Genomic DNA, 25,175 nt, shown 5'->3' on the forward strand with positions numbered 1-25,175 from the left:
ATCCTTGCAGCCTGTCTGCATGCAGTGGTACCCTGCGCTTCTTGGACCTCCTGCCTAACCCTCCGTGGTGTGCGCAGGCCTGGTCTCCGCTCCTAGAGGTACCTTTTCCACCTTCCATGCCTGCTGCCACCAGCGATGTGATCAGCCTTGTTTGGTTGCTGCAGTCCTTGCCCTTCAGCCCTTCACTGTAGGGATTGTGCTTACAAATTGTGCATGTGCACCTATAACAGGCTTTGTTTAAAAACCAAAATGAAACAAAAACCCAACACCCAAAACTGTTCTTTTAGTGGTTAATGTCACACTGAGTTCAAAGTTAATACAAGACCTGGCCATACCTTCTTCTCCCTGAAATTTCTGGTACCTTAGAAGTGGGGCACAAAGAATAAATCTCTTTACTCTGTGAACATGCTTATCTGAACAGCACAGAATGATCTGCTGGAGATCCGGAAACAGCTTGCTATCTCATTTCTTATCACTAATACAGGGTAGTCTAAGGAGCTGAATTAGTCCTAGGACACTTAGAGGCAAGGTCTACGTCTCAGTTTCAGGTTGCGTGTCAGCAGCTTCTGATTGCTGTTAGGTGATTACGGTGACCTTTGGTATGATTGTGTAGCAAATCATAGCTGCCCTTCTTGGAAGAGTGCAATAATGTCTTTAGCTGTAACGGCTGGTGTGTATTTCCTCGTCTATCTGTGATGGGACTAGCAAGCCTGAATATTCTATACTCAAAGCCAGAACCATCTTTACCTTTTTTGTGTGTGTGTCAGAGCCGTGTTAATGCTTTTGTCTCTCTTGGACAATACAGTCAGCAGCACTAACTCAACACTTAATTTTCTTGCTGTGATTCGTGAAAGGTGAGACCTGTAGCACTCTCAGCAAGTGGGGACTGGTCTGAATGTATGACCTCTAGAAGCAGTTAGCTCAGGAAGCAATGAGAATGGTGCAGAACCATCAGCATTGTGTACTGTCAGCGCCTCTCATAGCTCTAGGTTTGAAGAAAAGAAGTAACAGTGTGGTGGTGGTGTGGGCTGAGTGCCATACAGGAATGTTGCTGTTACTGTTTCTGTAAGGGTAGTTGCCACCCTCCTGGCACATAAACTCTTTGATAGCCCAGCACTAGAGCTGATTCAGGCATGGTGGCAAAACCTCACATTAATAGCCTTTCATAGCAGAAGACAGCTCCCCTTGCCTGTTTCCCTTTAAAAGCAACAGTCTGTCTGAGTTTTAGATGCCTTAGTTATGCCTGTAGCTAAAAGTTCTGTTTCATCAAGCATCTGTGTTCTCTCTTGGTATAAATCTAGTCACATAAGGGATTGACTTTAAAGAGAAACTTGAAAAAAGTTTTGGTTATACCCTCTCCCTTTCCCCACACCAGAAACAACCTGAGATCATGAGGCTTTCCCTGTTAACACCAAGGGCATGCCTGACGCTTCAGTGAGGCTCTAGGTTTTTACCTGGTTCGAGTATGGTGTGTCATGGTCTCTAGAAATAGCTACAGAGCAAGGCAGAGGCTTTCTTCTGGGATAGGAGCAGGAATGTAGAGAGCTTGTTGCTTTCTTAGTTCTTAGGGCAAAGGTTTTCCTCCTGCTTGATCTGTTTTTTCCAGGAGGGAGGGGAGAGTAAGGGATTGGAGAAAACAACCCTCCTCCTCTTCTTGCATGGTTTACTTCATTAAATCATCAGCCATCAAGCTGGCAGTGTACTTGCTAAGGTCTCGTTCTGCACTGGCGTGCTGAGGCAGCAGGGCACAGGAATGAGAATGGTTCCTGAGGATGTCGGGAATCCTTCTCATGTCCTCTTGTGGAAATAGTAGGGCTATATGAAGCACACAGTAAAATGCCTGTATAGCCTAGTCTGCCAGCGCTGTTGCTCCCACCAGCAGAGAGCACTGAAGGTGAATTACAGCTTTAACTCTTGGTGATCGGGACATTTTTCTGTGCTGGGTGTGCCCTGTGCCTCAAGGTTTGTGTGGGAGCAGGCAGTGCAGGGCTTGGTGCACAAGCGGAAGACCAGCGTGATCTGGGAGTCAGGCAGAGGAGATCGTCCTTGGTGTGGTAGGTACAAAGTCCGGGTTTGCTGTGTCACTTCTCTGGTTTCTGTTGGGTTGGAGTCGGCTCCCCCAGTACATCTGGCATGATAACTGACAGGCTTGTTGTGGAACCAGTGCCTGGTGGCGTGGCTGCAGGACCTTGTCTGGTGTGCTTCTGCTCCAGCATTTTCTCTGAGCACTTACCTGCTACATCTCCTGTCCTTTCTGGGAGCACGCACAGCCTTTCTGCGTGGAGGCATGCTTTATTTTTACCTGTATTTCCAAGGGAATTTCACAAGCAGCTGGATTGCTCTGTGTGTTTGTTTCTTTTGCACGTTACCACTGTACTTGAATGGATTAAGCCCCTCTGTTGTTCCTGGTGAGGGGATTCTCACCTACTGTGAAACCGTGCTGGTAGGCCGATGGCATTTGAGTGTGCCTCCTCTGCTCTGTGAGGAAGAGCTGCCAGAGGACTGGGAACTGACAGCTGTATGTGGCAGTATAGTCTCTTATGGTGTACTGGCTGTAAGGGAAAGCGTGTTTCAAAGAGCAGGAAATACAGTAACTTGCAGTCTGGGGAGTGCTGGAAATCATGTGAGAGCATGAGAAGCAGCAGTAGAGAGTGTCTCGTGTCCATTTTTAGGAAGTACTTAATACCATGCGCTGTTCACAATGTCCTCTTCTCAAGGTTGCACTTAATGGGTGGAATACTTTTCACCACTTTACAGTTGGGGAAAACATGGTAAAGGGCAACCGCTTGACATTTATGTATGTGGAGCTATGGTCAGAGGTGAACAGCTGTGTCCTTGATGTGTACAGATCATGCGTACTGTGTATTCAAACTCTGTCACTTCTTCAGCAGACAGTGCTGCTATTGTAGGTGACAGTGCAAGACACACTCGTTTCCTGGTGTTTATAAAGCATAGCTTGTATCCTGACAATTGGCTTCCATGGTCACAGCATAAATCAGAGCCAGCCTGCAAACCCAGAAACCCTGACCTGCAACCCAAACTGTTGCTGATGCTTCCTTGGTGTCCTCTTTCCCTGCCAAAGAGTTGTCCCTTCTTCCTTTTCCCTCCTCCCTGCAAACTCATGCACCTCTCAAACTGGTCTCTCTGTTTCTGTAGGTCTTCTTGAGCTGAAAGGATGAAAATTGGCGATTGGAAAGTCACTGTCGCTGTCCTAAGCTTCATCCTAAATTCTGGAGTCCCAGTGGATGTCTTTGGGTGTACGAGCCTACAAGAGTGTCCACTGTCCCCTTCCATGATTTAGACAGCGACTTGGAGCATGCATCATTGTAAGGTTTACATGATTTCAGTGCTGGCGGTGACACTGTCCCTTTCCCAGTTGGTGCAAAGGGGTTAGTTTCACAATGGAGCTGCCTATCTAAAACTATCTTGAATCCCGGATGCCCTCCTATCCCGAGGGTCTCTTTCTGCTCCCTCCTTTTGTGCTGAGCAGCATGTTCCCTGGGCTCACTCATGCTAGATCAGTCCCTGCCCTCCCCACCATCACCTGCTTCCAGTAGCACAGCTGGCCCCTGGCTTGCCCTGCACCTGACTGTCTCTATCCCTTTTTGCATGCTGTGGTTCCAGAGCGGGATGGTCGGCCACCAAAGCTGCAATGTCGTCCCTGACGACCTCCAGTGAGGGAGAGAACTCCACGCCCAGGTTTGTTGTCGGTTCCAGGGACGATGAGACAGACTTTCTGGGATCAAACATGAAGACAGACGAAACTGATTTCTTTGAAGATGATGAAGAGGAGGAGTCGGTAAGGAGGTCCCAGCATTCTGGGTTGGAGCATCTGTGCAGAATTCCTGGGTGTCAGCCAGGGTTTGCGCAGTTGCTGCTGAGGCCATAGGCTGTCAGGACTTCAGGGGACGTGGCACCAGGCTGTGTGGCGCAACTGTGGGGAACAGCAATGTCATTTCTGACAGGACATATTACATTGTCATGCTGCCATACTCGCTGCCTCATGCTGCAGTAAATCCTAGCCTTTAAACTTGTGGGTCTTTTTCAGGTACTATAGCAGATTTCTTTGTCCTAGCAACTTAACCCTGACACTCCTGTAAATCTTTCTGTTTCATCAGGGAAATTTTTCAGGAAAACTCTGGGAACTGTGAAAAGGGCAAAGGTGTGTCTGCAGAAAGGAAGCATTTATTTTTTTCTGTAATCTCCAGGAACAGGATGCAGAAAGGAGAATGATCTCCAGCTCCTGACTGCTTTTGGCCCCTATTCAGTGTTATATTAAATGTTACATTTGCTGTTCTGCACATGGGACTTGGATGCTGCAGGGACATTGCTGCTGGCTGTGCGAATTGCTGGGACCATACACCAATGCAGCAGTCATTTCCATTGCCTCTGTACCCTGAGTCTCCATTGCAAGTGGGTTGTTGACCTCAGAGCCCACATGGGCTTCCTTCAAACCCATGCAGTGTTGTGTACCTTGATGCTCAGTGAGGAACTATTTATCAGGTGTGGTGAAGGATTTGGAAACCTTTTCACTTTCCAGGTGTTGCTCTTGCTGTGGAACCTTGGCTTTGCAAGTCTGTGCAGTAACTTCTAAAGTCTCAGCTTACAGTTAGAAGCCACAATTGTTTGTGCTGGGTAACCCGCAGTCCTCTGTGTATCACTTCAGATGATCTCACTGCATTTAATCTTGCATGGGCCAGAATTAATCTGTCAGGAAAACATCCAGTCTGGGGTTTCTAGACGTTGACAGAAGTCCACCACGGACCTCAGCCTGTTCCTCTGTTACGGTTACCAGTGCTTTTTGAATGCCTGCCTTCTTTCTTGACTTATGCAACTTCATCCCACTGGATCTTGTACCTTTGTCAGATACATGGAAGAGCACTTGGTACTGTTTCTCTTCTACTCATAGCTACCTATTGTTGTAATCTCCCCTTCATTTTCTCACATAAGACAAACAGACTGAGCTCCTGGGCTTTTTTTGCTATAAAATATTTGTGGCTCTTTCCTGAGCCTGCCTAAGTCCACCAACTGCCTTGGTGAGTTGTGGGCCAGAGAACATGATGTGGGATTCCAGTTCCTGCTGCTTGTTCAGGTGCCAGGTATTTATTTTTGACCTTAGCATTAGTGCCCAGTAAAAGGAGGAGGTACATACTACTTGGCAAAGAAGCAGTTGTTTTGGGCTGGTCCTTAATGATGTCCCCCAGTGGACTCTTGTGGGACCTGGAAGTGTGTATGGGTTTGAGTCTAGCAAGAGCTGTAAGTGCGTAAGGTTGGAAGAAAACCCCTTGTTTGTTCTGCATTGCTGCATCTCTACACTGTTGTAGTTTAAATGCGGTAAAGTAGTCGACCCTGTACTAAACTGATCTCTATCTTCCCTTAGCCACCTGAACGGCAGATTGTGGTTGGAATCTGTGCCATGACCAAAAAGTCCAAGTCAAAGCCCATGACACAGATTCTGGAGCGTCTGTGCAAGTTTGAGTATATCACAGTGGTGATTATGGGGGAAGATGTTATTCTGAATGAACCGGTGGAGAACTGGCCCTCTTGTGACTGCCTAATATCATTCCACTCCAAAGGTAAAAAGTCTGTGGCAGGCCTTAGCCTGCTTGAGATTTGGGCAAGGGAGCTTCCACTCATTCTTCCACCCCTGCCCCCCGGTCCCTCTGTATTTCAGGATTCCCACTGGATAAAGCGGTCGCTTATGCCAAGCTGTGCAAGCCATTTCTGATTAATGACCTTGATATGCAGTATTATATCCAGGACAGGTAGGTGTCTGTGATCCACTAAAGCCCCTTCCCTCTCCCTTTGATTCCTCTCCTCAGCATGCTGTGCAAACTTCGTCTTCCTGGCCACACGCAAATGAGTGAGCTGGGGAGGAAGGGGACCTTAGCAGTGGCTTTTAGGAGTTGTTTCCCCAAAACATGGAGGGGAATAGATTTTGCGGTAAACCCATTGAGACTTGACATGTTTCATTTTCTGGTGCAGATGTCTTGTAAGGAATGGCTAGATCAAGTAGGAAGTGGAAGAGGACTTGCAGAATGAGACTGCCACGACTAAGACAAAAAGACTAGTCTCTGAGTAGGAGAGCCAAGTAGTGGGATGGGGTTCTGGGCCAGACATTGGGAGCAAGGCCAGGTCAGATTCTGAGGAAGGTATGTTGGTCAGACACTTCAAGGGGCTTCTCAGTCAGCTCTTGGTAGAGGCCACCAGCAGTCACATACTTCAGTGCATACAGCCAGACTGCTTTGGCTGTATATGGGTAGGGCTCATACCAGACCCCAAACCTTCTGCCATGTCTTTGGGTTGCGAGGCGTGTTCCTGTGGGTGCTGATAGGTACCCCAAAGTGTAACTCTAGTGGAAGAATTGCAGTTTCCCTACTGACACAGGATGAAAAGAGGCTCTGCTGCATCTGCCTGGCCTGGGCATTGGGCAGCCTAGCATGACAGGGCACCCTTCGAGAGGGCAGATCTGGGTAGGTGGCATGTGCTGGGTGTGTTGCTGGTGGTTGGGCATGTGCTAGTAAATAAGCATCCATGTTTAGGTCAGATAGAGATTTACTCTGGGACATCTCTGTCTGGAGTAGGACTGGGGCATGCCCCATAGCCTGTAGGTCTTATCTGGAGAGCATGTGCTGAGAAGTATTTGCACTCTGTCTTGAGGCTTTTTTGTATTCATTTGACTTTGTTTTTCATCAGTGGGAGCGAAGCCTTTCCCTTGGCATGAACTGAGGACCTTCTAGAGTCTTCTGACACTGTTTCTGTCCTCTACAGGCGTGAAGTGTATCGGATCCTTCAAGAAGAGGGAATAGACTTGCCCCGCTATGCTGTGCTCAATCGAGACCCTGATAGACCAGAAGGTCAGTGCCCAGGCTCTACTGAAAGGCATTTTCACATACTGTACTATTTAAGATATTCTGCAGAGAACAGGTCCTGATAATCAGCTTGAAGAGGCCTGATCCACAAGTCTGTTGTTTTTTGCGGACAAAGGTCCCAACAGCAAAACTGGCTGACTGGCCCAGACTGAAGGCCAGTGGACTTGGGCTTCAACTTTGCACTAAGGCTGTCTCACCCTTTCCTAACGTGCTGCTGTGGTGCTTTGTCTTCAGAGTGCAACTTGGTGGAAGGAGAGGACCACGTGGAGGTAAACGGAGCTGTTTTCCCAAAGCCATTTGTAGAGAAGCCAGTCAGTGCTGAAGACCATAATGTGTATATTTACTACCCAACATCAGCAGGTGGGGGCAGCCAGCGGCTCTTTCGGAAGGTGAGGAGGGGGACTCCAGTTTTGGTGTTGGAACCAGCAGATCTGTAGCTCTGAGACCCATGTAGCTTCAGGAGGGAATGTTGGGGCAGGTGAAGGGGAAAGGAAGGTTTTGTGGTGGGGAAATCTAGACCTTCTTAGAACTTTTAGTTCAACCCCATCTACCTGGGAATTGCAGAAGGACATATTTTAGTGGTAGTGCTGACTTCGCCTTCCCCATCCTCTGTTTGACCTGTGTCCTGTCTAGCAGTCATGGAGAACTGTGTCCCTTATTGAATTGCATACTGTTTTTTCCAGATCAGTTCCTCAGTTTATCAAGATGATTTTTTAAAAAAATTTATGTTCCTGTCCTCTAACATCATTGTTGCCCTTCTCAGCTTAGTGTAGCTTGCAAATGTGATAAATGCAGTATTTATTCCTAGATTCCACAGGGAATCTGCCCTTACTCACTTCCCCCACTTTGCCAGAAAACAGTGGCAATAGCTCTGATGTATCTTTTTTCCAATCACTTATGCATCTGCTATTAATAATCTTAAAATGATTTTTTCCTTAGCTAACATACAGGCATGCCACCTGAGGTTGTATCCAAAGTCTTACTAAAAATGACAACATCATCCTCCTCTGTCCATAAGATCAGTCAGCTGCCCTTGAAGGAGGTTAAATTGGTCTGATTATCACCTGTCATCATTTATTTTCATTTGTTTATTAGCTAGGCTCCTTACTTTCTAGGTCTTTATCCACTGTTTTTTGTTCCATATCCCTGTAGTGATTGGAGTCAACGTAATGATCTATAATAACTTCTCTCCTCTTTAAAGCCTGGAAAAGGACATACCTACTGTCTGTGTTCTGGAGTCTCTTTTGTCCCCCATAAATAAGTGTGCCATAATAGCTGGGGGTTCCAAGAGGTGTTCTGCTAATTCTCTACTTATGGGATGAAGCTTATGTTTTTTGTTGTTCCACCTAAGAAAAGGAGCCCCCTGCTCTTCCCTGAGGTGTTTATTCTGTCCTTTCAGATTGGCAGCCGGAGTAGTGTGTACTCCCCAGAGAGCAGTGTGAGGAAGACAGGCTCATACATTTATGAGGAGTTCATGCCTACAGATGGCACTGATGTAAAGGTAAGGACAAGCCTGGAATAGCTCCTTCCTTCTCCAGGCCTGGGATGGCTGAAGGTTGGGCAGTCCTGCTTAGTCGTACTTAGATTCTGGAGTGTTTGTTTGAGCTGTGAGGCATTGACTGTGCAGCGTGGATCCCAAAGAGGGGAGCGGGTGTTCTGTAGGTCATAACAGGAGAAATGTGCAAGACCATCTGGTCTTCTTCTCTCTGTGTCTGCAGTAGAAATACCTTCTGGAAGCTGCAGTTAGTCTAGGTGGTTATGTCAGGTTTAACTATTTCTCTTCCCAGGTGTACACTGTTGGGCCAGACTATGCCCATGCAGAAGCTCGCAAATCCCCTGCTTTGGATGGGAAGGTTGAACGGGACAGTGAAGGGAAAGAAATCCGTTACCCAGTCATGCTGACTGCCATGGAGAAACTAGTTGCCCGGAAAGTCTGTGTAGCCTTTAAGGTCTGTGTTTTCTCCCCTATGCAAGTGGGATACTCCATGAATGTCTGATTTGAATCTTGGTCAGTGTTAAAGCTTGAGCTCTGTTACCCTGATGTGTCTCTTGTGTGGCAGTCTTCCACAACTGATGCCAGTTGCTGTCTCTGCTGGCTGGGTGCAGCTGGTCCTGCTGGCCATGGCAGTTTGCTGGTCAGAGATGACTGGGAAGGCAGGAGGGCCTGCAGCAAATCCCCTCTGTGCTGGCAGGTGGCTGGTGTCCAGCGTACATCTGAGCATTTAATACCAGATTCTGAGCATGCTGCTGTCCATCTGACCTGCACTTGTCCTGCCTTTACTGTTTCCTAGTTGTGTTTGTGTGGAAAGCTTGGTCTTCTTTTCTTCTGGTTTGTTTTTTTTTTTGTTGTTGTTGTTGTTGTATTTTGGATCTGGCTTTGGTGCACATTTGTGTTCTATTTTACAGGTCGGTAGAGTGAGTGTGTGAGTCTAGGTATGGTTACATGACATGTTCAGCAATGGCAGCAGAAGAAGCACGTGGCTACTTGTTCCTGCCCCTGCTGCAATCTGGAACCCATGCATTTGTTGTGATACAGCTGTGGGCTTGTTCTACCTTGTAGCCTTTTCTACATAGTGATGGATGTCTTTGCCTGCACCAGTTATTGTCTGTACTTGTCAGTCTGGTTCAAAACTCTTGGATTTAGAGGCAGGAGCAGGAGAGCCAGGAGCTGCTTTGTCTTAAGCCTTTAGAGCTCTGGGAGGTAGAAGTGCAGCCCTGATGGCTTAATCTGGGGGCTCGTGGGTTGGGCCTTTGATACAGCTGTGAGGGTGTAAAGGTTCCTCTAAAGGGCCTGTTACTGCTGGCTAGGGGGTGTATTTGCATGCTTCTTCATGGCTCATGAGGTAGGCATAGAGTGGAGGACGGCTGCAGCACCAGTGGAGCTGAACCGGGCAGTGTACATGGGCTTGGTCTGTGTGTGCGCCTGCTTGGCTGGGCAGCTGCCGTCCCCTTGCTGCACTCCCTCACAGCATGCCTGAGTCCTCTGTCCTCTGCTTCCTCATGCAGCAAACAGTGTGTGGGTTCGACCTCCTGCGGGCAAATGGCCACTCTTTTGTTTGTGATGTGAACGGCTTCAGTTTTGTGAAGAACTCTATGAAGTATTACGATGACTGTGCCAAAATCCTTGGGTATGTAGAATCAAGTTTTGATAGCGGGTAAGGTGACTCATAGCAAAGTAAAATGAATGTGGAGTCCTGATCAGTACGTCGGAGAAGTCTGCAGGTGGTTCATATGGGAACATTTGTTCAGCAGGTGAAAGCTTGGCTCTGGGAGGAATGGGTTAATTATTTTTAGCCTCTGGAGCTCCTGCCTGCATTGGCATTAGCTGTCTTTGTCTACAGCTAGTTGTATCTTACAGGACATTTCATTGGATACTAAGCCCAGCTGTGGTATTGGTGATGGGAGGGAAACTGGTGTCCTTTTCTGGTGCCCTGACTAGCCCATGGTGTGATAGATATCTCTGCGAGGAAAGTGGGGAGAAATTCTGTGGCTCTCTTCAAATCTGTCAGCTGGACCACTAAGGAGGAAGTGAAGGACCAAGGGAATGGAATTCCTTGTGAGTTTTGTATTCTCATTTTTTCCAGAAATATAATCATGCGGGAATTGGCTCCCCAGTTTCATATTCCCTGGTCCATCCCAACAGAGGCAGAAGACATTCCCATTGTCCCCACAACCTCAGGCACCATGTGAGTACCTGCCATCCTCTCAAAAGAATGCTGGTGATGGCTACATGAGGGACAAAGTGCAAATCCTGTCCAAGGGACAGACATCACCCAGCAGCATGGCGTTCCCCAGCTGCTGTGTTGGTTGCAACCCTGAAATGCCCATGGAAAGGCTTAGCCCTTTTGCACACAAAGGGGAAGACAGATTGTAAATTAGTCATAGGTTTGATGAATGCAGATGAGCAGTCATTGAAGGAATTACAGAAACTGCTCACGTGGCTTTCAGAAGGCCCAATTTCTTTATCAGCACAGGAAACAGATCAGGGCATCGCTGTAGCTGGCTCACTGTTCAGTAGGCTGCTACTTGGAGAAAATGCATGTTGAGCTGTGGGTGGAAAACAATTAGCTGAAGTATTCATGTTACCTGTACACTTGGCAGACCCTCATTTGATACTGTTGGCCTTACTAGTTTTCCCCCACATAAGGCTAAAGGACCAAAGGCAAAAGTTTCTTTGTGATCCTCAGCACACTTGTACACTTGTATGAAGTGAACAAAGTAGCTGCTACAGAAAAGGTAGATTGAGAGTATGTATTCATCCTTCTTTTGCTGTGTGATCATTTGGAAAACGTTGGCAAACACAAACACTGCACAGCTCACAGGACTGCTGGCTTCAATGGCACCTTGTGACAATGAGACTGAGAATCAATCCCCATTTCTCTGCGATCCTATAAGAAATAGTTGGATATTGTAGTATCTGAAAAAGCAAACTCATGTAGCCATTCTGAAATTAGCCAGCCTAACTACTGGTTCCTGCAGGTGGCTGATTGCTATGGGATCTTTCTACATACAGCTCTTAGTGGTTGCTCAAAGACAGGACCCCAGCTGTATAACCATTCTTCTGAATCAAGTTGTTTTTTCCTGGGTCTTTCTATATCGTTTCTGTAGATTCTGTAACATCCAGCCTTGTCCTTTCTGCTGCCTGTCATATTATGGTACTGTGGTGCTTTTCCCTGATAGGAAATCAGATGACCTGGTAGGGTCTGCAGTACTTTGACTGCTTTTACAGCCTTGGCACTTGTGCCTGGTTTAGCCTGGGAGAAGTTCTGCCACTGATGAGGAAAGCAGCTGTAAAAAGGATGGAACTGAAAGAACAATGGGAAGCTACTTTCTGGTGGCAATTCTGGAGTGTAGGGGCACATTTGTCAGCTGTATCTTGTGTTTCCCCAGGATGGAGCTTCGGTGTGTTATTGCAGTCATCCGGCATGGAGATCGCACCCCAAAGCAGAAGATGAAGATGGAAGTTAAGCATCCCCGGTAAGAGTCAAGGCAAGACGATGCTGTGCTGCTGGGAAGTGAGGAGGGCCCATATTCTGAATCAAAAGGAGGAGCAGAAGGGCTGAGTACATGGGAGGCAGTGCTTTTTTCTGGCTCCATTCAAGCAAGAGCTTTCTGCCCAATTGAGGGAGCCCCCTTTGCGCATAAGGATCCTGGCACCTTCTGTGTGAACACTGGAAGAACAAGTGTTCTTGTTCTTCTAGGTGCTACAAAGGGAAGTATCCCACTAAATGGGAAGCTAGTGACTGCTTCCTTTTTGTACCTGCAGCTGGAAACACTTGTTTTTTTCAGAATTTCTGAAGCACAGAAAGGAGCCAGTGGGCCTGCTGTTCTCCCTGAAGAACAGAGCGTGAATGCATATGTAGGGATGACAGTCCTTGTAGCACTGAAACAGCAGAAAATGGATCAGGGTTCTTTGTTGTCTGTTCAGGTTCTTTGAATTATTTGAGAAATATGATGGCTACAAGACAGGGAAGTTGAAGCTGAAGAAACCAGAGCAGCTACAGGTGAGGGGAGTCCTCTTTGGGGTTACAGTGTGGGACATGCAGGTAATACGGATCCCAGTGCGAGGCAATTCTTTGGAAGGGTGGAAACCCTCAAAAGGGCAACAGTCTGTCACACAAACGCTCCCTTTCTCATTCCCCAGCCTGTGCACACTCAGCTGGGTGATAGTATGAAACCAGAATGGAAACTTTGCATCCTAGCTGATGTGAAGACTGTAGGATGGGGATGACCTGATGTAGCTTGCCCACCTGTGTGGTTGTCTCTGCTGAAAGATGGGTCCAGGCTAGGGAGTGGGGCAGTTGGAGGCACCTGCTTGTTTCTGAACAGGGCTGGCGCCCAGGGTGGGGATGAAGCAAACTGCAGTGTGAAAGTTTGTCCTGCCTGAGCTGTGTCTTATGAAATGATGTGTCTCTGACGAGTGTCTGTGTGGACCTGATACTGGGTGAAGCCATCTGGAGGCCTTGCAAGAGTACAGTGGTGAGTCTGAGGCAGAATTGCTGGATGCTTGAGACTGTCTGCTCTCCAACAGGAAGTGCTGGACATTGCACGACAGCTTGTGGTGGACCTGGGAACCCACAGTGATTGTGAGATTGAGGAGAGGAAATCCAAACTGGAACAGCTGAAGAGCGTCTTGGAGATGTAAGGGTTCATATCTTGGGGCACCATGAGTTTGTCTCAGAGCCGTGGGTCAGCATGTGATGTAGAAGCAAGCTGTGCTGCTGCTGTCCTGGCCAGCTGGCTCCCCCAGAGGTCAGAGTCTCCTCCATCCCCTATTAGCAGCTGTACCTGAAAGGTGACATGCTCTTAACATTTTCTTCTTGGCATCAAAACCACTGCTGATTCTTGTTCCAAGTGTGTCTGGTTTTTGGCTAAACAACCTGTGACAAAACTGAGCTTCCTTTGCTGCAGGAGAGGAACTGGAGTCCTGTAGGGACCACATTGATATGAAGCATTTTTGGTAGATTTGGAAGAAATCTTGTTTTAAATAAGATTGTCCTGGTGCCAGAAGTTTAACAAAAAGGAGCTTGGAAAACATGAAAAGATGTTTGTGTCCTCTTAGGTTTCATACAGCCCAAATAAAAGACAATATGGTGGTGTTGGCATCTTAGAAACAAAAGAAGGGTTTCTCTCAGAACTGTAGCTCACTGTGGCGTACACAGGCAGTGCCTGTGTTCAAGCCATGTCTGTGGAGCAGAGGATGAATTTTTGCTATGATTCCTTCCCCTGCTCTTTCTGCTCGTTAGAGATGTGGTTATCCGCAGAGCATCTGGCAGATTGTTTTTTTTTCTGTGATCTCATTAATTCACTTGTTAAAGATGTAGATAGAAATTAACTAAGGTTGATTAAAGCCCCAGTGGGGTGTGAGAGCACAGAGTGTTGTCAGCCGAAGAGCAGGCAAGTAAATTTATCTTTGAATTTCATTTGGGGGATTTGTTTGGCTTTTTCTGGGAGTACGTGCCAGATCACAGGTAGATGGCAAAAATGTTCATGTTCCGTGGCAATTGGTGTTGCAGCAGAAAGTCTCTTGCCTGTGCTGTATTTTTGCTGTGTGCTGCCTAGGGACCTCTGGGCAAAGGGTGAGTGGAGTTGATTTGTTTAAACTTTTTTTCCCCCCTCTCCTTGTGACAGGTATGGACATTTTTCTGGCATTAACCGTAAGGTTCAGTTGACCTATCTGCCTCATGGACATCCAAAAGCTGCAAGTGAAGACGAAGGTAAAGAAACCTGATGTTGCTGTCATGATCTTCAAGCCTGGTGTTCAAGAGTGCGTGCAGCTATCCTACCTATATAGGCCTCTGGATGTGCAAGCAAAATTAGTGACCCATATCTTATCTTTGCTCACATCATATGAAGGGTTGGAGTGATGCATAATGTAGTGTACCAATATACCCTGGATGGTGCCACAGGGATTATGCTTCCAATTTCATGAATGTCAGCCTATACCTTCAAAAAGTAATGACTCTTAATTTTGTACTTGCTGGTTTGGTTCCTGGTGATTTTGGGTCAGGCTTGTGTTGAGAATGCTCTGCAAGGTGCTGATGACAACCTCTTCTTCCTCCCCTCCTCTCCCCCTGCAAGATCAGCTTTGAGATCTGATGTAGTGAGTACCTGTTTGTCTCCTAGAAGCTCGCCGAGAGTCTTCCCCATCCCTCCTCCTGGTGCTTAAGTGGGGTGGAGAGCTGACACCAGCAGGAAGGGTCCAGGCAGAAGAGCTGGGGCGAGCCTTTCGCTGTATGTACCCTGGTGGCCAAGGTAAGCTTTGTCCATGTATCTCTGGTCCTGTCCTGTGACTGTGCCAGGCTGCCCAGCCCAGGTGACTAATCACCAATGTGAGGGATGCTCAGACATCTGTGGGCTGTGTGCAGCCTGTGTGACTCAGGTCATCACTGTTCTTGTTTTTTTGAGTTGACCTGGTAAGGATAAATAATTCAGGTGGGTTTTGCACCCCAAGATCCCTAAGCTGGCTAGAGTTGTCTGCTGCAGTGGTTAAACTTTAGTATGTCTTGGAGCGCAATAACATTCTTCCAACTAATGTGCCAGTATTCAAAAAAGAGAAGCCATTCTAATAAGATACATTCCGATGAAGCAGATACAATTCAAAATTTATGTATGATTAACAAGGAATTTAGCTCAGATGTAGAGAACAGAGGAATTCTGTCTTGGAACACAGGTAATTCTGCCTTGAGACAGGAGAACAGAAAGGTAACTTCTCCGTATTTTCTCTGCATAATTCTGTGACACTGAAAAGCATTTAGTACACACACAGATCAACAAGACCCCAAAGGACAAGAAAAAAGGTTGAGATTGCCTTTTTCATCCAAGTAGAGTCAGAAGTAATACACTGCTACTGTATTGATCTGGTGAGACCAGTATTGGATACTGCTTATCTTTGACTTGTATGTTTAATTAATTCAATTTAATTAATTAAATGTCAAATTAATCAAGCTAATTTAAATTGAATTGGAGAAGATTTCCTTCTGGAATAAGGGAGAGTTACCCTTGGTGGCAGAGGGTTGGGACAGGGAATACTTAAGCAAACTGGACATACCTAAGTCCATGGGCCCTGATGGGATGGACCCATGAGTGCTGAGGGAGCTGGCAGGTTTCACCGTGAGGCCAGTCTACATTATCTTTGAAAGATTGTGGGGACTGGAGGAGGTGCCTGAGGACTAGAGGAGAGGAAATGTCACTCCTAGCTACAAAAACAACAAGAAGGAGGACCCAGGGAACTGCAGGCTGGTCATTCTCACCACAGTCACTGGGAAGGTGATGGAGCAGCTAATCCTGGAGACCATTTCTGGGCACATGAAGGATAGGAAGGTGATTGGGAGTAGTCAGCATGGACTCACAAAAGGAAGTCATGCTTAACCAACCTGATAACCTTCTACAGTGAAGTGACTGACTTGTTTAGATGAGGGGAGAACAATGGCTATGGCCTACTTTGACTTCAGTATGGCTTTTGACACTGTCTCTGGGAACATCCTTGTAGCTGATGGAAGTATGGGCTGGATGAGCAGACAGTGAGGTGGATTGAAAGCCAGCTAAATGGCTGGGCTCAGAGGGTGGTGATCGGTGGCACAAAGTCTAGTTGGAGGCCAGGAACTAGCAGTGTAGCCTAGGGGTGAAAACTGGGTCTGATCCTCTTTAATATCTTCATTAATGATCTGGGTGATGGGGCAGAGTGTACCCTCAGCAAGTTTGCAGATGACACAAAACTGGGAGGAGTGGCTGATACGCCAGAGAGTCATGCTGCCATCCAGAGGGACCTCAACAGGCTGGAGAAATGGGCTGGCAGGAACCTCATGATGTTCAACAAGGGGAATTGCAAAGCCCTGCTTCTGGGGAGGAACAACCCCCTGCACCAATACATGCTGGGAGCCAACCAACTGGAAAGCAGCTTTGCAGAAAAAGATCCAGCGGTCCTGGTGGGCACCAGGATGAATATGAGCCAAGAATGTGCCCTTGCCACAATGAAATCAAATGGTATCCTGGGCTGCATTAGGAGGAGCGTTGCAAGCAGGTCGAAGGAGGTGAGCTGTGAGGCCAAATGTTTGTGATCTCAAGAACACATTTTTAGCAAATGTGAGGATAAACTTTCCAAAGGATGAGAAAACTGAGTGCGCACGCTGTTGCTTACTGCAAGGTGCCAACAAGTAGAGCAGCCTGTCAGTGCACAGAGACTAAAGGAGGAGGAGCAGTAGCGGACAGAGGATCTTCATGAGAAGGCCTGTGTGCCATTCTTGAAGACGGGAGCAGTGAGTTAGGCTGGGGACTTCCTGGTGCTGTTGTGGATCTCTGAAGCCTGGAGCTGAGAGGATGAGCCACTGACTTGGACAAGAGATTGGGGAGACTGGAAGACTGTGCAGGAGAGGCAATTCCAGTGGAAGTACAGGGAGTAGATTGCAGCGTAATGAGCCAAAACCTGAGAGAAGAGACCTGTCTGCAGAGCTCTGGTCAAGTGGAGTGCAGTTACCAGCAAGCTGGGCTGAGCCCTAAGGTATGGTCTATGCCAGTTCTGAACTGACTTCTCCATATCTGGTGAGCACTGACTAGCTGCCCTTTTGCTCATAGTAGAGCTAGATCTGAGCATGTACAAGGTGACTTCAGTCCTTCTGAATCATGGCTTTGGAGACTTCTGCTTCACATGGTCATTCATGGAGAAGGAGAGATCTTATTTTGCAGTGAGATGCTGTGTTTCTCGGTAGCCGTTGGTACATGGAAGCTTTGTCCAGATATACAGCTGACTTCTGGCTGGTGTCTGTCACTGTCTAGCAGGGTGTTTCTCTGAGTTGTGAGCTCAGAGCTGGGAGCAGTTTTCCCATCTTCCCATGCAATGTGACTGGGTACTGTGCAAAATCATCATAGGATTCTAGGCAGCAGCAAATTAGTCACCACTGCACTGTCTTTGGAGGGTCAGACTCGAGACCTGCATGAGTTGCTTTCTCCCATTGCTGATCTGACTCCTGTGGTTGACTCAGCCACCATAAATAAACTGTCATTTTGTGCCGCAAGATAATTGTAGCTCTACAGGATATGCTTTGGAAGCCGGGTGCCTCCCTACTGAATAACTCTGCCTGCAGTTCTGATGGCAGCAGTACCTGCTCGTATGCAGAGTACTAGTAGAAGGAGGCAATTTTTTTTTGTGCATCTTTATTCTGCACAGGTGTATTCAGGCTAGCAGAACAATTACGGACTGTTCAGAGAGGGTTGCTGCGGAATTTGGGCAGCATCATACTTGACTGGTGAATGCTCACTTTTTTTCCTCAGAGTGAACTTTCCCAAGTTAAGCAAAGCCTGAATTAAATTTCTAGTCATCATATATAGCTAAAACTGTCTATTTGGGAGCAGCCTAAATGCTGGCTATGAAAGTGATTAATTCTCTATATAACTTTGTTACTACAATAAAGTTTGTTGTCTAAAGCAGTATATTCAGCTGATAGTTTTGCAGGTGTCAGAATATTAATTGTGAGTTTGTTCTCTGTTCCAGGTGATTATGCTGGTTTCCCTGGATGTGGCTTGCTGAGGCTGCACAGCACCTACCGTCATGATCTCAAGATTTATGCCTCAGATGAGGGACGAGTTCAGATGACAGCAGCAGCTTTTGCAAAGGTCCTTCCTCTCTTTTGGGCATCTGTTAGTTCTGCTACATTAGTCTTAAAATATGCCAGTTCTAAAGGAAAACATCTGGTGATGAGGAAGGAGTTGTCCTGGGAACTTCCCACTCTCTGTTGGGAGGATGGTAGCACATTATGCTAATAGCAACTGTATGGGGCGGTACTGGAAATCCAGTGTAGCTGCACATGTATGTTACCTTTAGTATCCTGTCCAGGATAGGACCCAGGCTGGAAAAGGAGTTATTTATGGAGTATTGCTGGTGTTTGATGTTAGAGCACATCAAACCTGTTGCTGAATATTAATTACCTACAGAATGAGTGTTTCTTGGGTGACTGCCCAGCCAGAGGGGTTATTCCTTGACTGCTGGATTTAAAAGGGGAATGAAATGTCTTTGGTGCAGTGTGGGGTGCAGGCTGGGGAGAGGACAGGTTCATCTGCAGTTAAAGCTGGAGCCAAGGGGAATCCTGTGGTGGACCTTAGCTGTTCTTCAAAGCCTCTGGTGTATCAACATTTTCCAGCAAACTGAATTGGCTGCTCAACAATTGCCTAGACAAATATGGGGCTGCTGCAGGCAGAGCTGGCCTTTTGCCTTGAATAGCTCTAGAAGCATGCCAGAGTCACTGGTGACTGCAGGTGCTGTTTCTGTAAAACTGCTCTTCAAGGGCAGTTGAGTTTTCACTCAAGTTGATTGAAGGCTGGCCATGAAACTACCAGAAATGTTTGTTGCTTGGGCTGCACATAGTTGAAATCTTGTCCTGTGTTGCTTTAGGGTTTGCTGGCCCTGGAGGGAGAGCTCACCCCCATCCTGGTGCAAATGGTGAAAAGTGCCAATATGAACGGTCTCCTGGACAGTGACAGTGATTCCCTTAGCAGCTGCCAACACAGAGTGAAGGCACGACTGCATGAAATCATGCAGAAGGATGCTGATTTCTGTGAAGAGGATTATGAAAAGGTAAAGCACCTGTGTGGCTTTGTTGCTTCCTGTATCTGGAAGGAGAATAGCATTGCTCCAGTGGTTTGATGTGAAGCCTGCTGGTATGTGAACAGTAGTTTGGTTAGTCTGAGATCAGTTCTGGTCAAAATTACAGGGTATAAACAGAACTTGAGGAGGGAAAGGGCAGGTTAATGGCCCCTGCCCTTCTCCAAGGGAAAATCCTCAGTGTTGCTCCACTGTCCCCTTCAAGAATCATCACGGTACCTTCCTCTCCCTTTAGAAGTCTCAGTGCATTTTATTCTCATGGGTGTGCTAAAAGAAGAGTTCTCGTGGTTTACTGCGTGGTGCCCAGAACAATCCCAGTTGCTGTGGACAGGGAGTATGCCTTGCCAGATTCTGGATCTGTGCTCTGTGCATGTGTGAACAGATCTTTTGGATGCAAACCCTTTTGTGGTCCTATCAGTGTCTGATAACTGCAGAGTAGAGAGCATGGGCTGCATCCAGCACAGCAACCAATAAAAGCAGTATAGCTGCTTCTCCAACAAGTCCCCAAAACACTATTTTTCCCAGATTCTGAGATCTGATTACCGGACTGAAATCCATTACCATTAAGGAACGTATTTATCACCTCAGAGAACTACTTCAAACTTCTCTGAAGCCCTTCTGCTCAAGCACAAAAGCAAAGTGAGACAAGAGTGGATGTTGTAGGTGGAGGGAGGTCTGATCTGAGAGGAGCAGTTGTTTGCTACCTCTGAGTTTGGTCCTGAGGAAGTTTTTAAAACATGCCTAACTACACCTAGGAATAGGCCAGCTCATTATGCTCAGCTGGGAGCACAACTTTTGTACCTAATCAGAAAGCAGTACAGCTGCAAAAGGCAGACATCTTGTGTTCACAGTCAGTAAAGATACTAACTAATCTGTACTGGTATCTTCTCTCAGCTAGCACCTACAGGCAGTGCTTCTCTGCTCAACTCCATGACATTTATCCAGAACCCAGTAGAGGTCTGTAACCAGGTGTTCACCCTGATTGAGAATCTTACCTCCCAGATACGAAAACGTCTGGAAGACCCAAAATCTGCAGGTGAGCATCAGAACCGGAAAGCAGATTCATTTATTATTACATCTTCAGAGCTCCCAAACACCACTATGGTTTATGTTTGTCTGTAGCAAAGAAATTCTAAAGTGAAATTCTGTATGTGCTATTGATGTAAAAGGCTCTTATTCCACTTTCAACTACTGTTAGAGCTGTAACGTAAAGGAAATGATATGTGCATCTTGGGTTTAGAGTGAATGTAAATAGCAGCAGTATAGCCTGGAGAAGTATGTCTGATTTTTTCAAGCATTTCCTGGAGGGAGCTCAAGACTGTAAACAGCAAGTTTTTCAGTCATGATTTGCTCATCTCTAAGAACTTTCCTAATAACAGTGCAGAGGTTTTAAAAAGGCATCTGTGGGACATTTCACACAATCTATGGCAGACATAAACCAATAGGCAAACAGTTGCACTTTTCTCAAGTATTTTGGAAGTAGCTTATTGCTGCAGGTTAAAACTCCGTGCAGCCGATCCAGTGGCTTTTCCAGTCTAGGATTCCCATGGGTGACATAATAATCAGAGCCCTTCTGTGCTGGGAGAAGTCAGTCATAGCTGTCACTTGAAATCTACACAGAAGTAGTGAGGATGTGAATGTGGTTTGGTGTTCTTTGCTGTTTAGACCTGCAGCTGTACCACAGTGAGACTTTAGAACTGATGCTGCAACGCTGGAGTAAGCTGGAACGAGATTTCCGCATGAAGAATGGGCGTTACGACATCAGCAAGATCCCTGATATCTACGACTGCATCAAGTATGATGTACAGCACAACTGTGCACTGAAACTGGAAGGCACAGCTGAACTCTTCAAACTCTCCAAAGCCCTGGCAGATGTGATCATACCCCAGGTATAGCCTGTCCTGCCAGTGTGACGATGTCTGTGGTGTCAGTTTCTGACCCTTTCCCTGTCTGTTTTTTCTTGATTCTTTTGCACGTTAACTCTCAAGGCAGCATATCACAGGTATTTCTCAGATATATCTCTCAGTGTTTGTATAAGCCTGCAACCATTTATGACTTAAGATGTGGTAGGGCTGGCTTCCTGGATGAGGATTCTGACAGTGTCAGAATAATGAACAGCTGATGCAGCAGCTTTTCCATGTTCATCGTAGTGCATTATAGCACAGCTTCGAGTTGAGTGCGTGTGCTGTAGCAACACCCCATTCTCCACATACAAGATTGTACAGGGAAAGAGAGATTTCTGTGTTAAAGTGAAGGCTTGTTCTGGCAAGTTTGTTATTCTTGTCAAACTAGAACTTGTGCAGTTTCTGAAGTTGGCTTGCTTCTCACAAAGTTTATGCCCTTGAACATGGGAGGGGAAAGGAGGGCCACATGCAATGGATCTCTGTAGTCACTGTTGTTCTGTCCCACTTCTGGCAGAACATCCTTCGTTTATATGGGATGAACTTCTACCAGCAAGGTCCAATTGCACTTGTGCCCGTGTAGAGCAGAAGTGGTCTTCTAAACTTTTTCACAGTGTTCTTCATGAGATATAGTTTGGCTATTTCCAGCATAGCACTTCAAGTTTTATCTTTGCAAGTAGCAGTTGTTGCATTAATGCTCATGCCAGGTCAGGGTATAAGTTTGTGTGTCATGAGAGGAGGGTCCCTGGCGGTACTTGCACCTCTCAACTGTTGGAAGAGTACTGACAGTCATGTCTAGACAGATTGGGATTCTTGGAGGAGTCTCTGTCCTCTGTCACCATCTGCAGTATGTGCAAAAAAGAGAAGAGTGACGTTTCCCTTTCTGTCCTTGTTTCTTGTCCTGTAGTGGTGCTTGTGGACAGACCTGTTGAAGTCCAGCCTCCTTTCATGTGAGGATGTGGCAAAGAACCAGGGCTCAGGGGTATCTATTGTTTTGTTCCTGCAGGAATATGGGATTAATAAGGAGGAGAAACTGGAGATTGCTATTGGCTTTTGTCTTCCTCTCATTAAAAAGATCCAGTTGGACCTACAGAGAACCCATGAAGATGAATCTGTCAACAAACTACATCCCTTGTAAGGATTGTGCTGCATGCTGCTGCTGGTGGGGAGGGCAGCTTTGGAGCAGCCTGTGGGAACCACGCCAGAAGAGTGTACTGGTGTGGAAGGAGGCACTGAACATACGCTGAAGGACACACCAAGAGGGAGATGTGTTCGTGCTCCTAGAACTAGAAGGGAAATGGAAAGGCGCATTGAGCATGGTGCCACAGAAGCTTAAACCCATTGTAACTGGATGGTGGTGCCTTCATCCCTGTCTCTACAAGGGGCAAGTGCTGGTATGATGAGGCCACCTCTGCCCCACCATGTGTCTCCATTAGGATACCATAAAACTTGCCGCTTCTGTGTCCAGTGCTCTCACTGTTCTGTTCCTGCTGCTCTTTGACAGTTCCCAGTGCGGCGTTATCTTATTCCATTAAGTGTGCAGAAATGCTGCTGTGTGGCAATTCATTGGCAGGCTGTGAGTAACACTGGGCTGATTTTGGTTTAGGTACTCAAGAGGAGTTCTGTCACCAGGTCGCCACGTTCGGACACGGCTCTACTTCACCAGTGAGAGCCATGTGCATTCTCTGCTCAGTATCTTCCGCTATGGGGGCCTCCTGGATGTAAGTGTCCCAGCAATGCTGACAGAGTAAGCCTCCCTGCTTTTTTTCAGTGGCCCTTTCCAAGGTGGACAGTGTATGTTTGTAGGTTGCCCCTCTAGCCAGCTCCCCCAGTAATGACGTGCATCAGTGGCCTCTGGCCAACTCCATCTCTGCTGTGTCTGCATGCTGCAGCTTCGTGCCTTTCTGGCATGTAGGAGGATTGTTCTTCCTCAGTCCTGACACTGCCTGCCTTGCTTGTATGGAGGCATGTTTTCTCCGAGAGCTGTCCTGCTGGTTTTGGATGAGTAGACCACTTAACCTGTGTAGGAGGATAGCAATATAAGGCAATGGGAATGAGGGATTTTCTCTCTTCCTGCTTCCTTCAATCCTGTATTTCAAGAGCTTGGCCCTGTTATTTAGTGACTTTCTGTCAATTCTAAGTCAAGAAAATCAGTTTGCTTAGAGAGGATGTGGCTTGAGGTTGCAAATGCATAGGGGGTGCTCTCTACCAGAGGGACAGATGCATGTTTTTAGGGGTCTAACTCATCCAATCCAACCTTCACTTGCTTTCATAACCTGCTTACTGAAGGAATTGGCGTCACCCTGAGAAAAGCTCTGCTTTAGAGTCCTTGAGAGGCTCTCTGATTTATCTTCCCATTTTTAAGCATGGTGTCTTGAAATGCCTTCAGAGTTTGGGCTTACTTAGCAGGTGTGATTTCTGATGTCTGTGGAAGCTCAATGTATCTGCAGGCAGTGATCATGCAAGTACCTCTGAACTGCTCACTGAATAAGATGCTACTTTATTCCCCGACTTGAGTGTCAGAGGATGCTGTGTTGCCAGCACAGGGATGTTAGGCTGCATCTGGGTTCATTTGTACCTGTGGGGTTCATTTCACGTCCATCAAGGTGGCGAGCTGCTCCACAGCAGCGTGAATGGTACTTCAGGTATGGCCGTTCCCTAGCAGTGTTGGGAAACAATGAGGGGTGGGCTTCCCTGCCTTGTGGAGCCCAAGGGTCCAGCAGGGCTCTGTAGACTTTTCATTCAGCATCATGTAAAAGCAGCTTCACTTGGTCCCTTATTTAGCACAAGTTCATCCCTTGTGCTTTTTTTGAGATTTCTCTAAAATACTCTGTTCTGTAGGCCACTATTTGAGAACGACTGTGTTTGGGAACCTGCTGTGGGTTATGCTTTTCTCCAGACAGGTTTGGGAACCTGCTGTGGGTTATGCTTTTCTCCAGACAGCATGGCGTAGGGGCTTGCAGCTGGATGTGCTCAGAACTGCACGTGGATTGTATGGGTAGCTGTAGTGTCCCTCTATGCAGTTGCTCCTTACTTTAAGCACCCCACCCTCATTGCAAGGTCATTTCTCTTCATGCAAGTTAAGCAAGGTGTTTTTTGTCCTGACAATGTTGTTATCTTGTGGAGAGACAAACTCTCTCAGACCCATTTCACTGAATGTTGCAAGGTGTCTGCTGTTGCTTATTCCATGCGACTGTTTATGTGTATATATCAGGAAAACAAAGACCAGCAGTGGAAGAGAGCCATGGACTATTTGAGTGCTATCTCAGAGCTGAACTACATGACCCAGATTGTTATCATGCTCTACGAGGACAACAACAAGGTGAGGGATATAGCTGTAGGATAAAATCCTTCCTGCCATGATGAAAGGCACAGTCCCTGAGAGATGAGTTCAACTGGGAAGTCTGTAACCTGAGCTCTCTCCGCTTGTGAATAAAGATGGATGGATCATTAACACAACTGATAGTTTTTATTTTTAGGTGGGAGGCAGTGACCCAGTTAATGCTAGTTACTTGTAAGAAGAATGCTACCCTGAGCAGTAATACCAAACTTAAGTAATCAATACTATCTATTTTAAAGCATTTCCTAAAGCAATATAATTTTCTGTCTCTTAATATTAATTACAAATGAAGAGTAGGAAAAAATAAACAAACACAAATGATATTTGGCAGTTTTTTCCAAATATTTCTAGAAAATACCCAGACATTCCACATTTCTAAACTTTTTTTTATTGTAAAAATATACAGATATAGTTAGGGAAGTATATATTGATATCTTCAGGAAGAGAATGATTTAAAAAACAGCCAGAATGTGGAAGCTGATGGTGATGACCATAAGTAGTTTTGGCACCAAATTGCACGTACTGAATCCCAGGTTCTTTGACTCAGGTACTGTACTGTAGGAGGTTGTAGTGGGCGAGGGGAGCAGTCCCTTTGCTCCATATGCTATAGAATTAGAATCTGCTGTTCACAGAGCTGATGTGGGGTTCTAATGGTAGAAGTGAAATATTTCTCAGTGCTGTTTGTCAAAAAAGCCCCAAAAAGTCTTAGGAGTGGTGTAAATCTGTTAATAAGTAGAGATGGTGAAACTTTTGGTTTTACATCATTGATGCCAGATACTGTAAAAGCTCTGGCTTCCTTTAAAAAAAAATAAACTAATATTAGAGACAGTTACTTAAATCTTGGAACAACCTGACTAAAGGTTCAGGAGGGAACCAGTCTCTCCCTGCCCCAGTGTGTGCTGGTTTTGCAACAGGAGTGGATCAGAAGGGGCTATGTTTTAGGTTTGTGTGTATATATATATATA

At 46.4% G+C, this 25,175-nt stretch overlaps 1 protein-coding gene across 14 annotated transcripts in view; it reads left to right on the top strand.

Annotated features, from left to right (window-relative positions):
* Positions 1-25,175, top strand: part of PPIP5K1 (diphosphoinositol pentakisphosphate kinase 1) — a 52,205-nt gene that overhangs the window by 1,703 nt on the left and 25,327 nt on the right. For 10 of the 14 annotated variants that reach the window (XM_069798803.1, XM_069798807.1, XM_069798813.1 and 7 more), the window contains exons 2-23: positions 3,157-3,326; positions 3,625-3,799; positions 5,381-5,576; positions 5,675-5,765; positions 6,772-6,857; positions 7,107-7,261; positions 8,272-8,373; positions 8,660-8,821; positions 9,879-10,000; positions 10,457-10,558; positions 11,763-11,849; positions 12,301-12,376; positions 12,904-13,013; positions 14,004-14,089; positions 14,499-14,627; positions 17,863-17,984; positions 18,760-18,942; positions 19,864-20,005; positions 20,635-20,858; positions 21,877-22,004; positions 22,477-22,591; positions 24,085-24,192. In XM_069798803.1, coding sequence (XP_069654904.1) covers positions 3,653-3,799; positions 5,381-5,576; positions 5,675-5,765; positions 6,772-6,857; positions 7,107-7,261; positions 8,272-8,373; positions 8,660-8,821; positions 9,879-10,000; positions 10,457-10,558; positions 11,763-11,849; positions 12,301-12,376; positions 12,904-13,013; positions 14,004-14,089; positions 14,499-14,627; positions 17,863-17,984; positions 18,760-18,942; positions 19,864-20,005; positions 20,635-20,858; positions 21,877-22,004; positions 22,477-22,591; positions 24,085-24,192 — 2,673 coding nt within the window. In that variant the 5' untranslated portion in view covers positions 3,157-3,326; positions 3,625-3,652. Of the gene's footprint in view, positions 1-1,473; positions 2,055-3,156; positions 3,327-3,624; positions 3,800-5,380; positions 5,577-5,674; positions 5,766-6,771; positions 6,858-7,106; positions 7,262-8,271; positions 8,374-8,659; positions 8,822-9,878; positions 10,001-10,456; positions 10,559-11,762; positions 11,850-12,300; positions 12,377-12,903; positions 13,014-14,003; positions 14,090-14,498; positions 14,628-17,862; positions 17,985-18,759; positions 18,943-19,863; positions 20,006-20,634; positions 20,859-21,876; positions 22,005-22,476; positions 22,592-24,084; positions 24,193-25,175 lie in introns of those variants that run through there. The other 4 variants (XM_069798806.1, XM_069798817.1, XM_069798804.1 and 1 more) reach the window with 3 other exon arrangements.

The sequence above is a fragment of the Haliaeetus albicilla genome, chromosome 12 (genome assembly GCF_947461875.1).
Source record: "Haliaeetus albicilla chromosome 12, bHalAlb1.1, whole genome shotgun sequence".
NCBI classification, from domain to species: Eukaryota; Metazoa; Chordata; class Aves; order Accipitriformes; family Accipitridae; genus Haliaeetus; species Haliaeetus albicilla.